The following is an 18,103-nucleotide window of genomic DNA, read 5'->3' as shown; positions in this document are numbered from 1 at the left end:
GAGAACAGATATGGACCATTCTCTGTAAAAAACAGGAAAGAATCTGAATCTGGCTGAACCACAGAGTGCTATGTAAAAAGTCTGCAAAGGTTAACCAAAGCCAGACTGTGAATACTAAGTAGAAGAGTTTATATTTTATCCTAGAAGAAAGATTTATACTTTAGGACTGTCACTTTGGCAGCTGGGTGGAGGATGAATTGGAGATGAGGGAGACTGGAGGTGGGGAAATTAATTAAGGATAATCTAGGCTCTAGCTTCTTAAACTTTGGGTCACAACCTCATATGGGGTCTTGTGACTGAATGTGGGAGTTGCAAAATTACGATTTATTAAAAGTAAATATTTGATTTGTATTCATATTTTACATAGCTGTATACCTTGGGCAAAAAGGGGTTGCAAATAGAAGAAATTTAAGAAACCCTGGTCTAGGCTGAAGGTGATGAGGATGTGAATAAGAACAGCAGCCATGTAAGGGGAAATAAGGGAATGGAAGTAAAAAATATAGTGGAGACAGAAGACTTTGCACTTGGCTGGATATAGGGATAACTTAGAGAAAGAAGTGAAGGATGACTCTGAAATTGTGAACATAAGTCACCAGAAGGATTGTGGGACTTTGGAGAAAAAAGTAAAATTAGAAAGAGGGGTGGATTGGGGATTGAAAGATAACAAATTCTATTTTTGTTGCACTGAGTTTGAGAAGTCTATAGTACATCCTGTTTGAAATGTAATTTGGGGCTGGAATGAAGAAGAGAGAGAGAAAGGCTAGTTATGTAGTCTGGGAGTCATCTGCATAGAGATAACTGAATACATGGGAACTTGTGAGATCACTGAGTGTAGAGAGAAAAAAGAAGAGGCTCAGAACAGAACCTTAGAGGTCTACCCATAAGCCAGTGAAGGAAAGGAAGGAATAGTCAGGTAGGTAGGTAGGGGGTGAAGTAGGAAGAGTAGAATAAAAAAAATCAAGGGAAGAAAGAACGTCAAGAAGAAAGGAGTAGCCAACAATCTTGAGCTACAGCAAGACCAATGAGAATAAAAAGTGAGAAAAAGCTAATGAATTTGGCAGCTCAAAGGCCAATGGCTATCTTGGAGACAGCAGTTTCAGTGAAATTTTGGGAATGGAAATGAGACTGAAGGGATTCAGCTATGAATATGTGCTAAGGAAATATAAGCACTAAGTGTGTATTATCCCTTTATAGAAATTTAGAAGTGGAAAAGAGTAGAGATATAGGATGACATAATAACTTGAAATGATATAAAAGAAAATGCTTTGTAAACGTTAAAGCCTTGGGGAAATGGCAATTATTATTACTTTTTCTTAAGTACTATATCTATTATATGTCTTCTCTAATTAATAATATTCCCTCTAAATATACATGTAATAAAACCATGAAGTACATTTTACTCATATAGTACCCAAATTATTAGATCCAACATTCCAGGCGTCTGATATGATTTTAGAAGTCTATCTTATCATAATACCTACAGTAATCCCAAGGATGACTCACTTAGATGGCCATATTATTTTATGAAAGCCTTAAAAAACACTCAAAACAACCACTAAAATTTCAGACATTTGATTGCCCTGATGTAGAAGTTGTTTCTAAATGAAACTTACCTGTCCAATTCTAACAAACTCTGCCTGACGGGCTTCTTCTTTCTTCCGAGCTGACTTGGGTGACTCTGGTAAGACATCACTAAAAGATCGTCTATTAAGCATATTCTAAATAAAAGGAAAGAAGTCAATGAAGCAGTGTGATGGGAGGGGAAGGGAAAGGGGGAGAGAGAAAAGGGCTTTAGGATCAAAAGTCAGAAGTATGAATTCAGAATGCTACCTTAGTATCTGTGTGGCTTTGAGCTAATAACTTACCTTGTCTGAACCATAGTTTTCCATATATATATATATATATATATATATATATATATATATATATATATGGAGGGGATAAGGACTATATGATTCCCTAATGTTCATTCCAGCTCTAAACCCATGATGCTATTTGAATAACTGAGGATATTATTCTGAGGTCTTGTGATATTATCACAAGATAATTTATCACAAGATAAATATCACAAGATATTTCTTCTCAATTGGTCAATATTATTAGCAGACCTGGGATCAGATCCTAAGGTCTGTTCCTAAACAATGTAGCCACCAAGAATAATGTTTCATGTGTCTATGGAGCTTTAAGGTTTACAAAATCCTCTCTGAAAAATAAGCCTGTAAAATATTATTTTCATGATGAAATTGCTATAGATGAGCAAACTAAGGCTAAGAGAAGGAAAGTAAATCACCCATTTACACATAGTTAGTGTCAGAATCAGGTTCTGAGAGGGAAGCAAGGTGGCAGTGGATACAGTGCCAGCTCTGGAGTAAGGAGGAATTGAGTTCAAATCCAGCCTCATACATTTACTAATTTGTGTGATCTGAGCAAGTCACTTAATCTTCTTTGCTTAAGTTCTTCATCTGTAAAATGATCTGGAGAAGGAAAAGACAAACCACTCTGGTATCTTTGCCAACAAAACCCCAGAAGAGCTCATAAAGAGCTCTTGATTTTGAAGACCGGTCTCCTGACTTCAAGTTCAGTATTCTTTCCAATCTGATCTCCAAAATCTCTTCCTCCTTTAGATTCTATCCTATTTTTCATAGGCTCTCATCCTTAAAATAGATATTATATGGATTTATATTGAACACAATGATGATTTATGGGCATCAAATAAGGGATAAAACAAGGCATCTGTATCACTGGCAGAACATCCACATTGATGTGATAAGAAATTCATTTGAGAACTACTTATCATAAAATAACACCATTACCTTACTGATGTAATTCTATGTAGATAATTCTATACCTCTTACAGCTATTGTTCAGTTATAATTTTAAGAATGGAGACAACTAGTCAACTTTGCTAACTCAGAACTCTTTTGCTTGAATTCCTTTCTTAAGTTCTGTTCAACTAATAATTCTTAACAGAAGGTGAAAACTCATGTGTTACCTTATGCAGATCTGGCATCAGATCCTGATATAAAGATCGGATCAACATATCCAGAGTTCGCTGTCTTTTCTGGGCAAATGTTGGAGTTTCCAAGGTAGCTTTTTCACCATTAATTACTAAAATAAAACAAGTTTAAAAGGGAATGCAGAAAAAGCACATCAGAAATTAAAGGCTGAAAAAATTCCTAGGAACATTTAAGTGCCCAATTAAGTGCCAAAGATTTAAGTGGTGGGGATAAAAAATACAATAATAAAAATTCAAAATGTTTTCTTCCCTCAAAGAATCCCTTGCATTCTACTAAGGGATAGAACACAAATACAAATAGACTCACTCCTTAGGAAGCTTATCTGAATTAACTACCTCTAATTCAATGACATTACTCTTCCTTCTAGGATACATGCCTTTAATATACCACTTTTCTTATAATGCTGTAAATTCATGGAACACAGAAATTATATGTAATAACTAATATTAGTTTTCTTCCTTGTAGTACTCAATCATTACTAAAAGGGACTGAGCTAACACAATGAAACAATGGAAGTAAATATAAAAATTATTTTTTGATGTCTCACCATAGCGAGGCAATTTTTGGGGGTTTTTGAAGGCTATACCAGTGAAGCAAAAGCTTTGTAGCTCCAAATGGGCTGGAGAGGCTTTAAATATCAGAACAGAAATCCCATGTTACCTGAATATCAGTCTAGCTATAAGCATAGATACTCATCAGTAGAAGATTGGTCATTTGTTGGTGAAAAAATTTTTTTCAGCCAAAACATTTACACAGTCTACTCTAATATAGAGGGATCTCAATCGGCAATAGTAGAAAATGTACTTATACCAATAAAACCATAGGTCCCTAAGGTACAGAAATTAATGTCATAAAATTCTACATTTTGGTTAAAAAAATCAGTTGCACATAGGGAGGGAGATATGGGTTAAGAGCTTTTTACATAAAACTAACCTAATAACTGAAAGACATAAGCCAATTAACACTGATGTTTGTGTATGCCACTTTAGAGTTTTCAAAAGCATAATTTCATCTGAGTCTCAGAAAAGCCCTGTGAGCTCAGCAGAGTTGGTATTATGAAATCTAGTTAATAGCCAATAACAATATAAAGGGCTTTAAAAATTAAATTGGGGGTAGGTGAAAGATAAAATAAGGGATAATACTGCTATTTAGAATGGCTGAGATGATAGAAGATGATTTAGAGAAAGCAAAATTACTCAGTGCCTACTTTGCTTCTTTTTTTTTTTAATCAAGGAGAATGCTTTAAAACTGGAAAGGCAAGGCAGAAAGGGGTTACTAGGGAACTGAAATTAAATATAAACGAAGAGACTGAGACGGTACCTGTTTCCTTCTGAGAATTCAAAATATTAGATGTGGAAGGAACGGGGACATGTGACTGCTGAATTGCTCTAAGAATTATCTATGAGATAGTAATTAGAGAATTGGAAGAGTGTCACAGGACAGGAGACAGATGAATATCCAAATGTTTAAAACAGGATGAAGGTAAAGCCTTCATACTATAAGGCAGGGAACTTGATAGGAGGAGAGAAAAACATCATGTGTGAAAACAGAGAAGTTCTGAGTTGGGGAAGAGAAAATCTGAAGATACCCATATTAGATAGCATAAATCTCTTCAGTAATGTGAGAGGTGAGGTGATCTGCTAAGAGTATGGTACAGGCCAACAGTGGGGTGAGAAGAGAAGACTGGAGAAAATAAATAAAACAGGAACTAGGAGAAATGCACTATGGAATAATTGAAAAATGGATAAAGGTACTGTGGAAAAGCAGGCAGGGCGAGAAGAAGTTAAATAACTTGAACATGTATCAGTTGAAATCATTAATACTTCATGACTTCTACCAGCACCATTTTAGGAATGTCAACAAGGTAAGTGAGTATAACCCAAGATAGGGAATTAGCATAATAGATAGAGCTAGGAATAAGTCAAGGGGGTAAAAGAATGGAAGATTCTGAAGAGTACTAAAACAGCTAAATATGGGGTCCAGTCAGATAAAAAGGTAAAAGAAATAAAACAAGAGAGTTAGACTGGAAAAATGCAAATATATCAAAGAAACAGAAGTCATAAGGAAAATTAAACTCAATTTTATCTAAGACTAAAAGAGAGGAAGAAGTGGAAGGACTAAACATTGTTTTCAACTGAGGGAGATTTCAGAAGATAGTAGAGGTAGAACAATTTCAAATTTTGGTGAGGATAGTGGTATGACCATGTAAATAATTATCTGTAGTAGAAAGATATTAGAGTTAACTGAGATTGAGAAACCATAAAGTTAGGATTATCAATATGGATCTTAAAGTCAACAAAGATGATAGTGGAGGAAAGGATGGGATACAGAGAATGGACAAGGTAGTGCACTGTAGGAAGATATAGCTATTCAGAATATTCAGTTACCCCAAAAGATGTTTAGGATTCTAGATAGGTGGAAGTTTGCTGCAAATACCATTTTATTAAAGTCAAGTTTTTTTTTTGAAAAAGTACTTTCTATTGGATGGCCTGTTTTTTAAGTAACAGGTCTGAGACAAGTAATCTGGAAGAACAATTAATCTGTCCCAATTTTAGCTGTCCTATAGAAGACACTGGATGTCAATTTTTTTAAACAGTGTAGATTTCCAAAGAACCAAAAATTATTAATTCCTATAGTATTAACATTTTAATGTATAGATCACACATATGTTCTAATGTTTTCTTGCTTCAATTTTTTATTGAAAAATATACTGAAATATAGAGACTAGATTGGAAGGTGTGGTTCCAGAAAATAAGAGATGAGAAGTAAGAACATTCTAGGAATGGGGGACAGACTATGCAAAGTTCTGAAGAGAAGATATGGAAAATTATATATAGGGAACAGCAAAGAGAGTATATAACAGGAGTAGTGTTTTATTGTCTTAGAGAGACTGGAATCACATTGTGAAGGACTTTACATGTCAAACAGAAGAGTTTGTTTTTTTAAGAAGCAACAGGAAGTCACTGAAGCTTCTTTAACAGGAGTGTGACAATTAGAGCTTTGCTGTAGGAATACCAATTGGTACATGTATAGAAGACGGATAGCAGTGAGGAGAGACTGGATTCTAAGAGACAGTAGGAAACTACTGCAAAAGTCCAAGATTGAGAGTGAAAGATTGACTAGAGAAAGAGGTGTGGAAAAAGGGAATGATGAGTAAAAGAATAATGGAAAATCATTCCTAATTTTGACACTAAAAGGGTAACAATTACTGATGGAAGTATTAGAGACCTAGAAAAAACATTCTTACAGGGTCTGGCAAGGTGAAATAGCAGAAAGAACATCAGTTTTGGAGTTAGGCCTGGGTTATCATCCTAAAATGCTATTCTTCTACCTTGGGGATCTTGGGTGAATTTCTTATCTTCTTTAAGTCCCAATGTCCTCCTCTGCAAAATAAAGGAGTTGGACTAAATGAATTCTAAGGCCCCTGAAAAGTTTAAAAGTCTCTGAAAGGCTTATGATTTGAACATTTCTTTGAACCCCAAGATGCCACATTAGGCAGTCCTTTAAGAAGGAAATTGTATGGGGGAGAAAATCAAAAGTTTGCTCTTTAAAAAGGGGGGTTTGGAAAAAATACATAAAAGAGAATATATACCAGTAAATATAGTATGTAATTCAGAAGATCTGTCTGTGATTAAAATCAATCCCTGTCTACCACGATAAATAACCGTCTACACTGGTTTATCTTAATCCAGGCCCCAATCAGAAACTGCACACAATTTCAAACTTAATGACAATCTTTTCACACAATTCTCTGTGCTGTCCCCCTGCCAAGCCCACAAATATATCCACAAAGACAGTGATAAACTAAAGCAAAAACACAGAGATGGACAAACTAGAGGGCTAAGTGTAAAAAGAGATACATGGCTTGATGGTCAGAAGACAGAGAAGAGGTGAATGGAGAAGTAGAAAGGAGGTAAGATGCTCTGTATGATAAGACAATGGGTAAGTAGTCAGCAAAACACCCACAGAATTAAAACTACTTTACAAAAAGTTTTTACAATGCATGGAGATGCATAAGAGAGATGAAGTTTCCTTGTGAAGTCTCATGAGATAAAATGGCAAAATACATTGTGACCTAGATCAAATAAGGCTTCCAAAAAGACCTCAAAAAAGAAACTTACATTTCACTAGCAAAAAGTCCCTGAATTCCTGGTGATCTGTAAACACAGGTGGGGATGGCAAGGGCGGGCCAAAAAGGGGCACACTTTCTTCTGAAAATATTTTCAGCCTAAGGAAAGAACATTTTATAATTAATTGGGCCTCTTTTCTCTAAAGCATGGACTGTACACACCAGATTTTGTTATGTTAAAAAAAAAACCCAACTCACATCATGTAGGGATTTCCAGTTCACAAATCAGTTTCCATATAACTCTGTGAGTGAGCTAATGAAAGAATAATTGTTCCTCTGTTGTAAAGGAGGAATCTCACAGAGTCTCACAGAGATGTGACTTATTTGACGTCATGAAGAGAGTAAATATTTGGAACTTGGAACTCAGGTCTTCGGCCTCCAAGACTAGTATGTTTTCTTCTCCATGATACTGGCTCATACCATTAATTAGTCCAACATCCTTCTTTCTATAAGGTGTGTAAATTACATTTTGTGTGGGGTCTTGAGAATACTTCCTTTCCCACTTGACAATCTTATTTGGAGCATAGAGAGTGTCTTCTATATTTAGTAGTTCCATTCATTGGATAAATGACAATTCAATTTAATTCAAGTAAACATTTACTGAATATCTACCATGATAAACAAGACTGTGCTAGTGGTGTTAAGACATTGCCATGCAATCTAGAAATGTTCAAGAAGTATTATTAGTCTAATGTAATAAGCCTTCAGTAATGTTTTCCTTTGATATGTCATCTGGGGGGGAAGATAGAGATGACTCTGGGTTCTTAAAGGTTGTGGCATGAAACTCAACTTTGGATTTTTCCTATCGAGACAGAAAGCCTTCAAGTATAGATCCAAATGTCTGTCATCTGAGGCGTATTAATGAAACATCCCCAGGAAATTGGACATCAGGTGATAATTTACTTTGGCTACAACAACTAATTAGACTGTCTACTAAAGGCATGAGAGGAGGTAGGTGTGATCTGCATCAGGAAATCATCACCATATCACCCAGGTGAAATCAAAGCTCTTTAAAGACTCTGAAATGTGACAATGAAAGGCAAAAGCAACAAAGACACACCTTGGGTAAGGGAAAGCCAACTCTAGCTAAGTCAAACTTCTACTCATTATTAATGTACAATAATCTCTTGGAATACAAATGCTTTGCAATTTAGATTTGGGGCATAGAATGAGGTTGCACAAAACTGCCTTTAATAAACTTCATCTTCCCAAAGAGATGACAACTCAAGTCAAAAATATTACAGTGGCTATTTAATGTAAAGGTAATCAATGTAGTAGGAATTAAATCAATGCTTAAAAAATTTTAATAGCATGAATTTGATAAAAGGCATTGTCAGCTTCAAGAGTAAGTATGGGAAATAAGGCCGATAATTTGGTTAAAGTTATAACCTACCTGAAGTTGTCATTTTGTTGATTATACCTCACTAAGGCAAAAATATCTGCCATCTTGGTTAAAGAAACTAATCAGCGATTTAAAATGGTATCAATGATCAGTCTGTTCTTAGAAAAATTATTCTGCTAATGAAAAACAGAATAGGTATGGCAATAGTAGCACTCTTCTGCAAGCACTTCAGATAATTCTTCACACACACAATCTTCACACACTTGAGCTATGATAGCAAATTTTTTTTCAAACAGATGGAGGAAATCAGTATTCCAAGAAAACAAGACTGTGAGATTGCTACATCAGCTTTGATTAGGTTCATCCTCTGGATAAGGAGTTATAGTATCAGGAAAGCAATATTAATGAAGGTTTTTAATAGGAACCTTGTGGTCAATTAAAACAAATCAACCAACAAGTATTTGTTGATAAAATATCATGTACCAGACACTGTAGATACAAAGACAAAAATTAAATTATTCCTATTCTCAAGTAGCTTACATTCCATCAGGAGAATTAACTATATGCATATAAATATATAAAAATTGATACAAAATAAATCAAGTTGATTTTAAGATGGAGAAATAAGAAGCTTGGGGAGCATGTAAAAAGCAATACTTGAGCTGAGCTCTGAAAAAAGAGAAAAACCCAGATAGGATGAATGGAAATAAAGCTATGAAAGAAATGGGATCCCTCAAGGAACAACAAAATTCTAAACATACTAAAATACCCATATTTACTCACATTTCAAGTAGAGCATTTCAAAAATATTTTTCCCTTTAAAACTCCTCCTACCACAACTCCCCTTCCCTCTATTTGGCATTGTAATAGCATTCCCAGAAATATCACACTTTGATGAAATCCTCCACCATGTCAGCCAATGACAGTGTCACACAACAATTTTTACTCAATGATTAATTCTTTCTGTTCCTTGAGGACTAACTTAGTAATTCCAGGTTATCAGGTGATAATCACATTATCATTGTCAGGTGATTGACCACAGGTCCCAAGTTTTGGTGCTGGTGAATTCATAAAAATTGATAAAAATCCAAAAGTACTCTTCAGCCTAAAGCCCACTTCAGCAGTGATGGTAGAAGAATAGCAAAAAGGTTTAAAAGATCCAAAAAGTCACATGCTTCTTGCACAGTTTACAAATAATACATTGCTGGCATTTTAAATGCTCCATATACCATGAGAACTGAATGTACAAATTGACATGGCATGGGGAAATGAAGTAGAAAAAAGCTAAAAGAATGTTTCTGGTTCTTACATAATATTTATAGAAAGAGATGGGCAAGAAAGGCACAGGTATGGAATGATTGGTATCTGGAATAGGAGAAGGCAATACCCATCCTGATGAAGTTAGAGATAGAAGGATCTACATAGATTTAAACAATGAATTCTAATAAAAAGGAGGCTTCTCTATGTTAAACAGATTTGTCCTTGCTACTGGATCATTTGGACGGAAGAGTTAATCAGCAGTCATTCCTTTTCTTCAGTCTTTTATCTCATCTCTTCTTATTTCTCTTGAGCTAGAGTTACCTGGGGCTCTCAATATTCTTAAGTATCTTACACTGGTGATTTGAGATACCAGAAGTGAATGAGTTTGTAACATCTGCTTGGCCCTTCTTTTTGAGACCAATAGAATTTAAAAAGGAAATTTAATAAATAACCATTTGATTTCAATCATTTGCAATCTTCTTGCTCCCTCTTACATAGAGTTACTTATAAAGTAAAACTGGTAAAGGAAGGAATAAATTCTGGTACAAATTTCAACTAATTTTGCCACTGATTACTATATAACACACTGAATAACATGGTTTTAGTAAATGGAGATGTCTGAAGTCTAAGAGTACAGGACTCAGATGACTGCATAATTATCATATCTTCTATCCTATCTCATTCGAGAACAAAGATATCAGGGGGAAAGTGAAACAATGTGAATAAATAATCTTTTCAACTTTAAAAAAATGAATGTTATTCCATTAAATAGATCAAATGAATAAACGTAAATATATAATGCAATCAGTTTTCAGAATTAACTAAGCATAGTGACAAATACAATAACAAATATAAGAAGCATAAGAAACTCTCCTATTTGGTGCATTATATTTAAAGACAAATAAACACATTCTGTACAGAACTTTCTCTTAGTACCATACATATGGTATGATCTCATACCATACACATATTTATTCTGTTTTAAAGAGCAACACAATCAAGTTATGGGGTTCTATGAAGCTAATTGTCTTAAAAGTTCTGAATCTCTCTGGGTAACTGAAGCTATCAATGTTCTGAAACTGGAGTGAAAGAAAAGGGGCTAAGCAAAAGTAAAATTAGCTTTATCATTTTTCAAGATTACAAGCTACAGTTTTATAATGGCTATAGAAACAACAACTGTGAACATGGAAGAAGAATTTGGCCTTTTAACAGATTGGTAACCCTCTCCCTCTGACAAACATCTTAAAGGATCTACTGTCTGCCATTTGACTTCTTCATGCTGCCTAATGGATGGTTGAAAAGTAGGGCATTAATATCACAGTAATTTTAGAAAATCCCAAGGGAAGGAAAAATTTTTGTAACTCAAGTATTCTCTAAGAAAAAAGTTATTTTGTATTCTTTGAAGCAAATAAAGATCCATAATCGAGAGGAGACAAAAGAGAAAAGAACTAATTAAAACAGCCAATTCATGAATCCAAAAATATAAAATCAAATAAATTCTATGTGCATACTGAATTAAAATAATCCTACTCAGGCAGATGACATTCAATAATTAAACTTTAGAAACGGCAGAGGATACGTGTAAAATGAGAGCGAATCATAGAAGGCTTAAATGCTGGAGAAGATTCTTCTCCTTCTTGGAACACGATGGTGACAATATCATTTCCAATATGGCGCTTTCTTTCAACCTGTAAATAAGGACAATAACACATTATAGGTTAGAGGAAAAATACTGCTATTCTTTTTTTTTTTAATTTAATAGCCTTTTATTTACAGGATATATACATGGGTAACTTTACAGCATTAACAATTGCCAAACCTCTTGTTCCAATTTTTCACCTCTTACCCCCCCACCCCTTCCCCTAGATGGCAGGATGACCAGTAGATGTTAAATATATTAAAATATAAATTAGATACACAATAAGTATACATGACCAAAACGTTATTTTGCTGTACAAAAAGAATCAGACTCTGAAATATTGTACAATTAGCTTGTGAAGGAAATCAAAAATGCAGGTGTGCATAAATATAGGGATTGGGAATTCAATGTAATGGTTTTTAGTCATCTCCCAGAGTTCTTTTTCTGGGCATAGCTAGTTCAGTTCATTTACTGCTCCATTAGAAATGATTTGGTTGATCTCGTTGCTGAGGATGGCCTGGTCCATCAGAACTGGTCATCATATAGTATTATTGTTGAAGTATATAATGATCTCCTGGTCCTGCTCAAAAAATACTGCTATTCAAATAAAGTATGTAAAACTTTTCCAAACAAGGGGAAAAAAATCCTCTAATCCCACCTTTTGCATGAAATTTCTTCTTTTTTTGTCATTTTTACATTTTCAGTTTTACTATGTATTTTTATTCACATTTTTATGTATTAATTTCTCCTACTAAAGAAGAATTAATAAAATAGCAAATTCATTTGAATGTTCATTCATGTATAGCATCCCCAACCTATTTTTTAAAAAAATTAACAGAAATTTATTTTTCTCTCATTTCCACCACATTAAAAATAAAAAAAGCAAATTTCATATAACAGATGTGTACAACTAAACAAAATAAATTCCCCAAAAATCTGTATACAAAAGTATAAATGTCTTACAACAATCGAAGGCCAGCATAATGAGTATTCCAATTTTCTCCAGTTCTCTGGCCTGTCTTTTCCCCATGTTACTTATTGTTAAGTCCTTCAAATCATTTTTTAAAGGAGTCAAATGAAAAATTAAACAAAAACCCAGAAATCTTAGAGAACATTAATGTTTTTTATTCAAAAGCCATTGGCATACCCTGTATATATGTGTGTGTGTATGTGATATGAAATCCTACCTGTGACTGCTAGAAACCCAAGAGCAAGGAGAAAGGGATCATTTTATTTATATGCTTTTGCCATATACTATATTTACTTAGCATACTGTGACATTCAATATAGAAAATCCCAATTCTCTTCTTAAAAGGTCACTATTTGTGGCCATTGGTTTTATTTCCTGGATATTACCATGTGTTTGAGTCATTGAAACAATGAAGTAAAAGATAACTAAAATCCATTTTGAGCCAAAAGAAAACATTTTCTTATATTTAGGATGAGGATATAGAAATCCATCACCTTAAGTACAAAAATTCATTAAGACAGTTTCTTTATAAACTTTATTTCATAAATTACTATTGTTAAAATAGGAAAAAAATGGTATTAGTAGGTAGCAATGGATATAATTGACCATGAATTTGTAAAAATGAATATTTTGGATTGTTAACACAAGTACCGATACTTAGTCCAGTTTCCTGGAATAACAAGAATTTCATAAATGCTTGCTGATTGCTAGATTATTTGATAGAAGGTTTTGCAATGATATCAGTGGAGAAAGCAGTTTTTATTTCTACTGTATTAAGGCTTTAAATTTCACAATAACACACCGTTAGGTGGTATAGTAGAGAGAGAATCAAGATCTGTCTTAGAAGATCCAAGTTCAAATTTGTCCTTAAACACTTAGAGCTATGTAAGCTTGAGCAAGTAACTTAACCTCAGTTTGCCTCAGTTTCTTCAAATGTAAAATGAAGATGATAAGAGTACCTATTTTTCAGGGATGTTGTGAGGATGAAATGAGATAATCATAGGAAAGTACTTAGCACAGTTTCTGGTACAGAATAGGTGATATATACATATGAGCTATTATTATTATCTTTAGGTTACACAACTTTTGTAGTAAAAGTCTAGTGGAAAAAGCACTAGTGGGACAGTCTGAAGATGCTTGAGTCCTGGCTCTGCTTCTCAATGTTAAGGCCTATAAGACGTTTGACTTCTTTTTGAAAATTTATTTCCTCATCTATAAAATGGGCCTAACAATTATACTAACTCACATGGTTTTTCTGTGAGAAAAATATTTCATAAAACCGAAAATGCTCTGTAAACATGAGTTTTTATCATAATGATGTCATCATACTTACTTGCTGTTTGTTTTCTTTAGAGTACGGTAACATGGTAGAAACATGAAACATAATCTCATGTCCTTGGTACACAGTATACACAGACTGTAGTCCTGTAGTGTCATCTGTAAAAATGGGAAGATAGATTTCGTGAACACAACATATAAAGTCTATAGGAAGAAATTTTTTATTTTGTGGACCAGGGTAGTAGTATTGGAAAGCTCAGTGTCTTTGCAGATGTGTTAGCACACACCACATATCTACATTCATTACAGACAACACTTGATTATTTACATTAGTAAATAGGGTGTGGGAGTAACATGGATACTCCAAAAGGAATAATTTATAATGAAGTTATATTTGTTTTGGGAATTTAATTTTGTACTTATATTTGATTATGGGTGTTTCTGGTAGCCTGGAAATTCAGAAATAAAATATATGATTCAGGGAATGTGGTGTAGTGGGAAGAGCACTGGACTTGGGAGTCAGAGAATTGGGTTGAGGTATGGCTCTATTATTTACTAGCTGTGTGACCTTGGCCAAGTAATTGTGACCTTCTGGGCCTTGAGTTCTTTGTTTTATTATTACAAGGGGCTCTCAAGTATATGGGAGATCTTTTATGCTTCTAACTTCTGAACTACTTGATTCTTGCTGTGGCTCTGTTCCTTTCTCCATTTTGCACATTTCAATATCACGCTGACAACCTGAATGATTTCAACTATTAGATTACAGAAAAACACCAGTCTAAGAAAAAGCCACCACTTTTTCTCTCTCTCTCTCTCCTCTTTAATTTTCATCTTTTTTGGGAGTGGAGATCAGTGTTTTGGTTAAAAAGAGAGAATGTTACTTTGCTCTGTTTCTGGTAATCTGTCCAGAGGGTGCTTAAAGATTTTTTTTTTTTAATTAATAAAACAGAGCATGTGATATTGCAGAGAAGCAGAAAACGACACTGGAAAGCATATGCTTGTAAACAACAAGGCTAGTCTAGTGGTTAGAAATATGTACCTGACAACCAGGGTTACAAGCTTTATCCCAGTTCCCCCAAATCACTTACTGTGCATTTCAATACATGATGGATTAGTGATTTTATCAGTTTGGGTGCTTCCTCCACGAAAGCAGATTAAACCAAACTCCTCTATGTCTTGATAAAGAGTATTCATGAATTGCTTTCCCAGTGTGTGCAGACCTCTGCCCCCTTTAAGAAAAATTCATTACTTGGTAGTCAAACCTCTGGTGATTACTTAGCTCTAAGATGGTAGACCTAATAATGTCCATGGCCCTTCTAATCTGGAAGAGCCCACCTGAGTTTGTATTCCATTTGTACAATCTTCAAGAAGTTAGTCATTTCCCTGCCATGATGAGCAGATTCCCTATATGCCTTAGGAAAGTCATTTCACCTCTCTTTGTATGTCAATTCTTCATCCATTAAAGGAGTATATCAATACCCAAGTCTATTTAATCATAACAGATTACTTTCAGAATCAACTTGGATAAAGGAAGTGAAAATACTTAAAAAACTGCAAGCACTATATAAAATATAGACTATTAATGTTATCATCATTATTACTACCATTGCAATAATTTTAAAGTACTGGAAAGACTGATGTTCACAAAGCATAACAATATCATAATGTATATATAATTAGTATTTCTGTGCTCATGATGCTGACTTCATGATTTTTTTCCATTAACATTTATAGTTCCTCGTTCCCCCCACTAGAGTTTATCATCAAAAACTGACCAGTTTATTTTTGAGGGATGTCACTATAAAAATGTAATTGCAACTACTGGAAATCTTACTTTTGGTATCCAGACCTCCTCGATACCCTGTCCAGCCTTTCAGTGTAATTGTGTCACCCAAAAGATTCACTAATTTTTGAAAAGCTTCACTGCCGTTTTCTGAAGAAAGAAGAAATCAAGGATTAGGAAAATAATCCAAATTAGAAGCCAGGTGACATTGATTCACACTTTTCATTCTCTAAGGGTAACTTGAAAATTGGTACATGGTAATATGTTCCACTGGTAAGTAAAATGTGAAATTCACATTCCCTCTCCCTGGATATCTTCCCTTCTAGGAAAGACCACAGTCTCTGGAATTTCAATTAGTGCTTTGTTCTGGGCCTAATTGTAGTTATCATGTATTAAATATCATAGTTATCTATGTATGTGTTACAACTTTGGCATATGAAATCTATAAAGTCATGGACTGGATATGAGTTTAACTTTTTATGTCCTTCAGTGCCTAGCATAGTATCTGCCCAAAGTAAGCACTCATTGAATTCAAAACAAGCCATTGAATTTGCTGAATTGAATTGGAAACCATATTGTAATTTTCATCACGATAGGGATTACATATACCAATCAATTAAACAAAATATTACATGGCTAACAGTTATTGTTATATAATTTCTGTTCAATTAATCAATAAACAGTCATACTTATATGCTTATAGACAATGATTTAGATGCTGAGAATACCACAACAAAAATGGACTCATTCCTTCCCTTAAAGAGCTTACATTCTTTTGGGAGAGACAACACACAGAGACAGAAAATAAATGCAAAACAGATACAAAATACTCTAGGGAAGGAGGACATTAACATTTGGGGGAATTGGGGAAGGTTTCAGGTATAAGGTGGTGTTTAAGCTGAGTCTTGAAGGGAGTAAGAGCAATCTAGTTATAAGCATGACTAGTGTAAAGGCATAGAGATGGAATAAAGCATACTGTGTATTAAGTGCTTCAAGGTTGCCAGCTGGTTTAGATGAGGGACTGGCAAACTATAAACTAAGGGCAAGATGGAATGCTGCCTGTTTTTGTATTATCTCTCCATCTAAGGATTTTTTTTGCATTTTAAAATGCAATAAAATCTGATATTAAAATGTAAAAATCATTCTTAGTTCAAGGGCCACACAAAAACAGCCTGAGGCTGAATTTGGCCCCTAGACTGTAGTTTCCTAACCCTTGGCCTAGACCAGGAATGCTTAAACTTTTTCCACTCATGATCCCTTTTCATCTGAGAAATTTTTACATAATTCTGGGTATATAGGTATATAAAGTAGGCATACTTAAAATATTTACTGATAAAAATCATAAAGAAATTTATTTCAAAGCAATTCTTTGGTGTATATATAATTTTACCATTTATTAAAGATGAGAGCAAATTTGCACAATAATGAGATGAATGTGTGTCTTCATTTTTATATGAAGAATTAAATCCTGGTGGAATGCTAAAGGATGTAGAGTATTCAGAAACCTTTGGTTGTTGCCATATTTTTTGCAACACTACATTGTTATATGATCCCATATAGGGTAACAACCCACAGTTTAAAAAGCTTTGGATTTAGACCATGGAGCATAGGAAAAGATGCTGAAAGAAGGTGTATATGATAGTGGGTGTAAGAGTAACTAGACTCCCTTTCTAGAAGTGGTATGAAGGGAGGTATGAAAAAAGGTAGAGTTTGACTTGGGAAGGACAGACAAGGAAGCAGTGTCTTTAGGGGAAACCAAGTTTTCCTTCAGTGCTGAATGTGAGGGGCATAAAGGGAAGATGTCTAAAGTGAAAAAAAGTGAATGAGTCAGTTAAGGAATAGGAATTCCAGAGCACACTTTATAGGTGCTGATAGGAAGGAAGTCAAGTTGTTCATTTTCAAGAGTAATTAGAAGTAGAAAGTGTAAGTATCATAAAATATTAAAAGGACTAGAGAAAGATTTCTAACATGTTAGGCAGATCCTCTGGAGAAATTTAGGGAAAGTTATGACAAGAATTGTCTACGATTGCTAGAATGGCAATCTAATTGCACTATTGAGGAGGTGTCTACTTTAAAGAGATAGAAAGATTTCAGGATTTTTAATAATCCTCTATTATTACACATAGTGATTTTTTGTAGAAACAGCAGTTTCACTAATTTCCTTTTGATAAATGTTTTTGTCATGCAAATTGTTGAATGTAAGGGCAAGTCTATTATTGTGAGTTTATTTCTCCATTTCCTTCACCTTCTGAAGTCACAAAGCAAATCTACAACATGTTAAAAAGTAGCATATTATTCTACTTCTGCATAAAATGTTAGACAGCTTTGTGTGAGAGACTTGGGATCATGAATTTTACAAATATTATTATTGATAGTGCCTCCTCTGCAAAAATTCTCAAAACTGAAGGAACAGGGGTTGCTAAAACAGATAATTGATTTTAACTCCTGGAAAGTAAGAGTTATCACTGGACTCACCATTACTGAACATTTCATCATCAGTGAGTTGCCCATCTTTGGCATAAAGAATCCCAAACTTGAAATTTACACAGCCCTTAAAAATATAAAGACAACATTTTAGAACAAAGATAGGAACTGAAACGTTTTATTACTTTTGCCAGAAAAGCATGAATGATTATAAAATGTTCTACTTTATATACTGAAAAAATACTAATGTCAACAGCACAA

The 18,103-nt window shown here is 34.2% G+C and overlaps 1 protein-coding gene across 3 annotated transcripts in view; it reads right to left on the bottom strand.

Annotated features, from left to right (window-relative positions):
- Window positions 1–18,103, bottom strand: part of GARNL3 (GTPase activating Rap/RanGAP domain like 3) — a 223,633-nt gene that overhangs the window by 98,005 nt on the left and 107,525 nt on the right. For all 3 annotated transcript variants that reach the window (XM_031954321.1, XM_031954322.1, XM_003757155.4), the window contains 8 exons: window positions 17,894–17,969; window positions 15,470–15,568; window positions 13,691–13,794; window positions 11,328–11,436; window positions 8,540–8,585; window positions 7,139–7,245; window positions 2,993–3,108; window positions 1,614–1,718 (listed from right to left, as the gene is read on the bottom strand). In XM_031954321.1, the coding sequence (XP_031810181.1) occupies window positions 1,614–1,718; window positions 2,993–3,108; window positions 7,139–7,245; window positions 8,540–8,585; window positions 11,328–11,436; window positions 13,691–13,794; window positions 15,470–15,568; window positions 17,894–17,969 (762 nt within the window). The remainder of the gene's footprint in view (window positions 1–1,613; window positions 1,719–2,992; window positions 3,109–7,138; window positions 7,246–8,539; window positions 8,586–11,327; window positions 11,437–13,690; window positions 13,795–15,469; window positions 15,569–17,893; window positions 17,970–18,103) is intronic.

This window comes from Sarcophilus harrisii, chromosome 2, assembly GCF_902635505.1.
Source record: "Sarcophilus harrisii chromosome 2, mSarHar1.11, whole genome shotgun sequence".
Taxonomy (NCBI): domain Eukaryota; kingdom Metazoa; phylum Chordata; class Mammalia; order Dasyuromorphia; family Dasyuridae; genus Sarcophilus; species Sarcophilus harrisii.
Note: the sequence above shows the minus strand (reverse complement) of the source record. Positions and strands in the feature narration are given on the sequence as shown.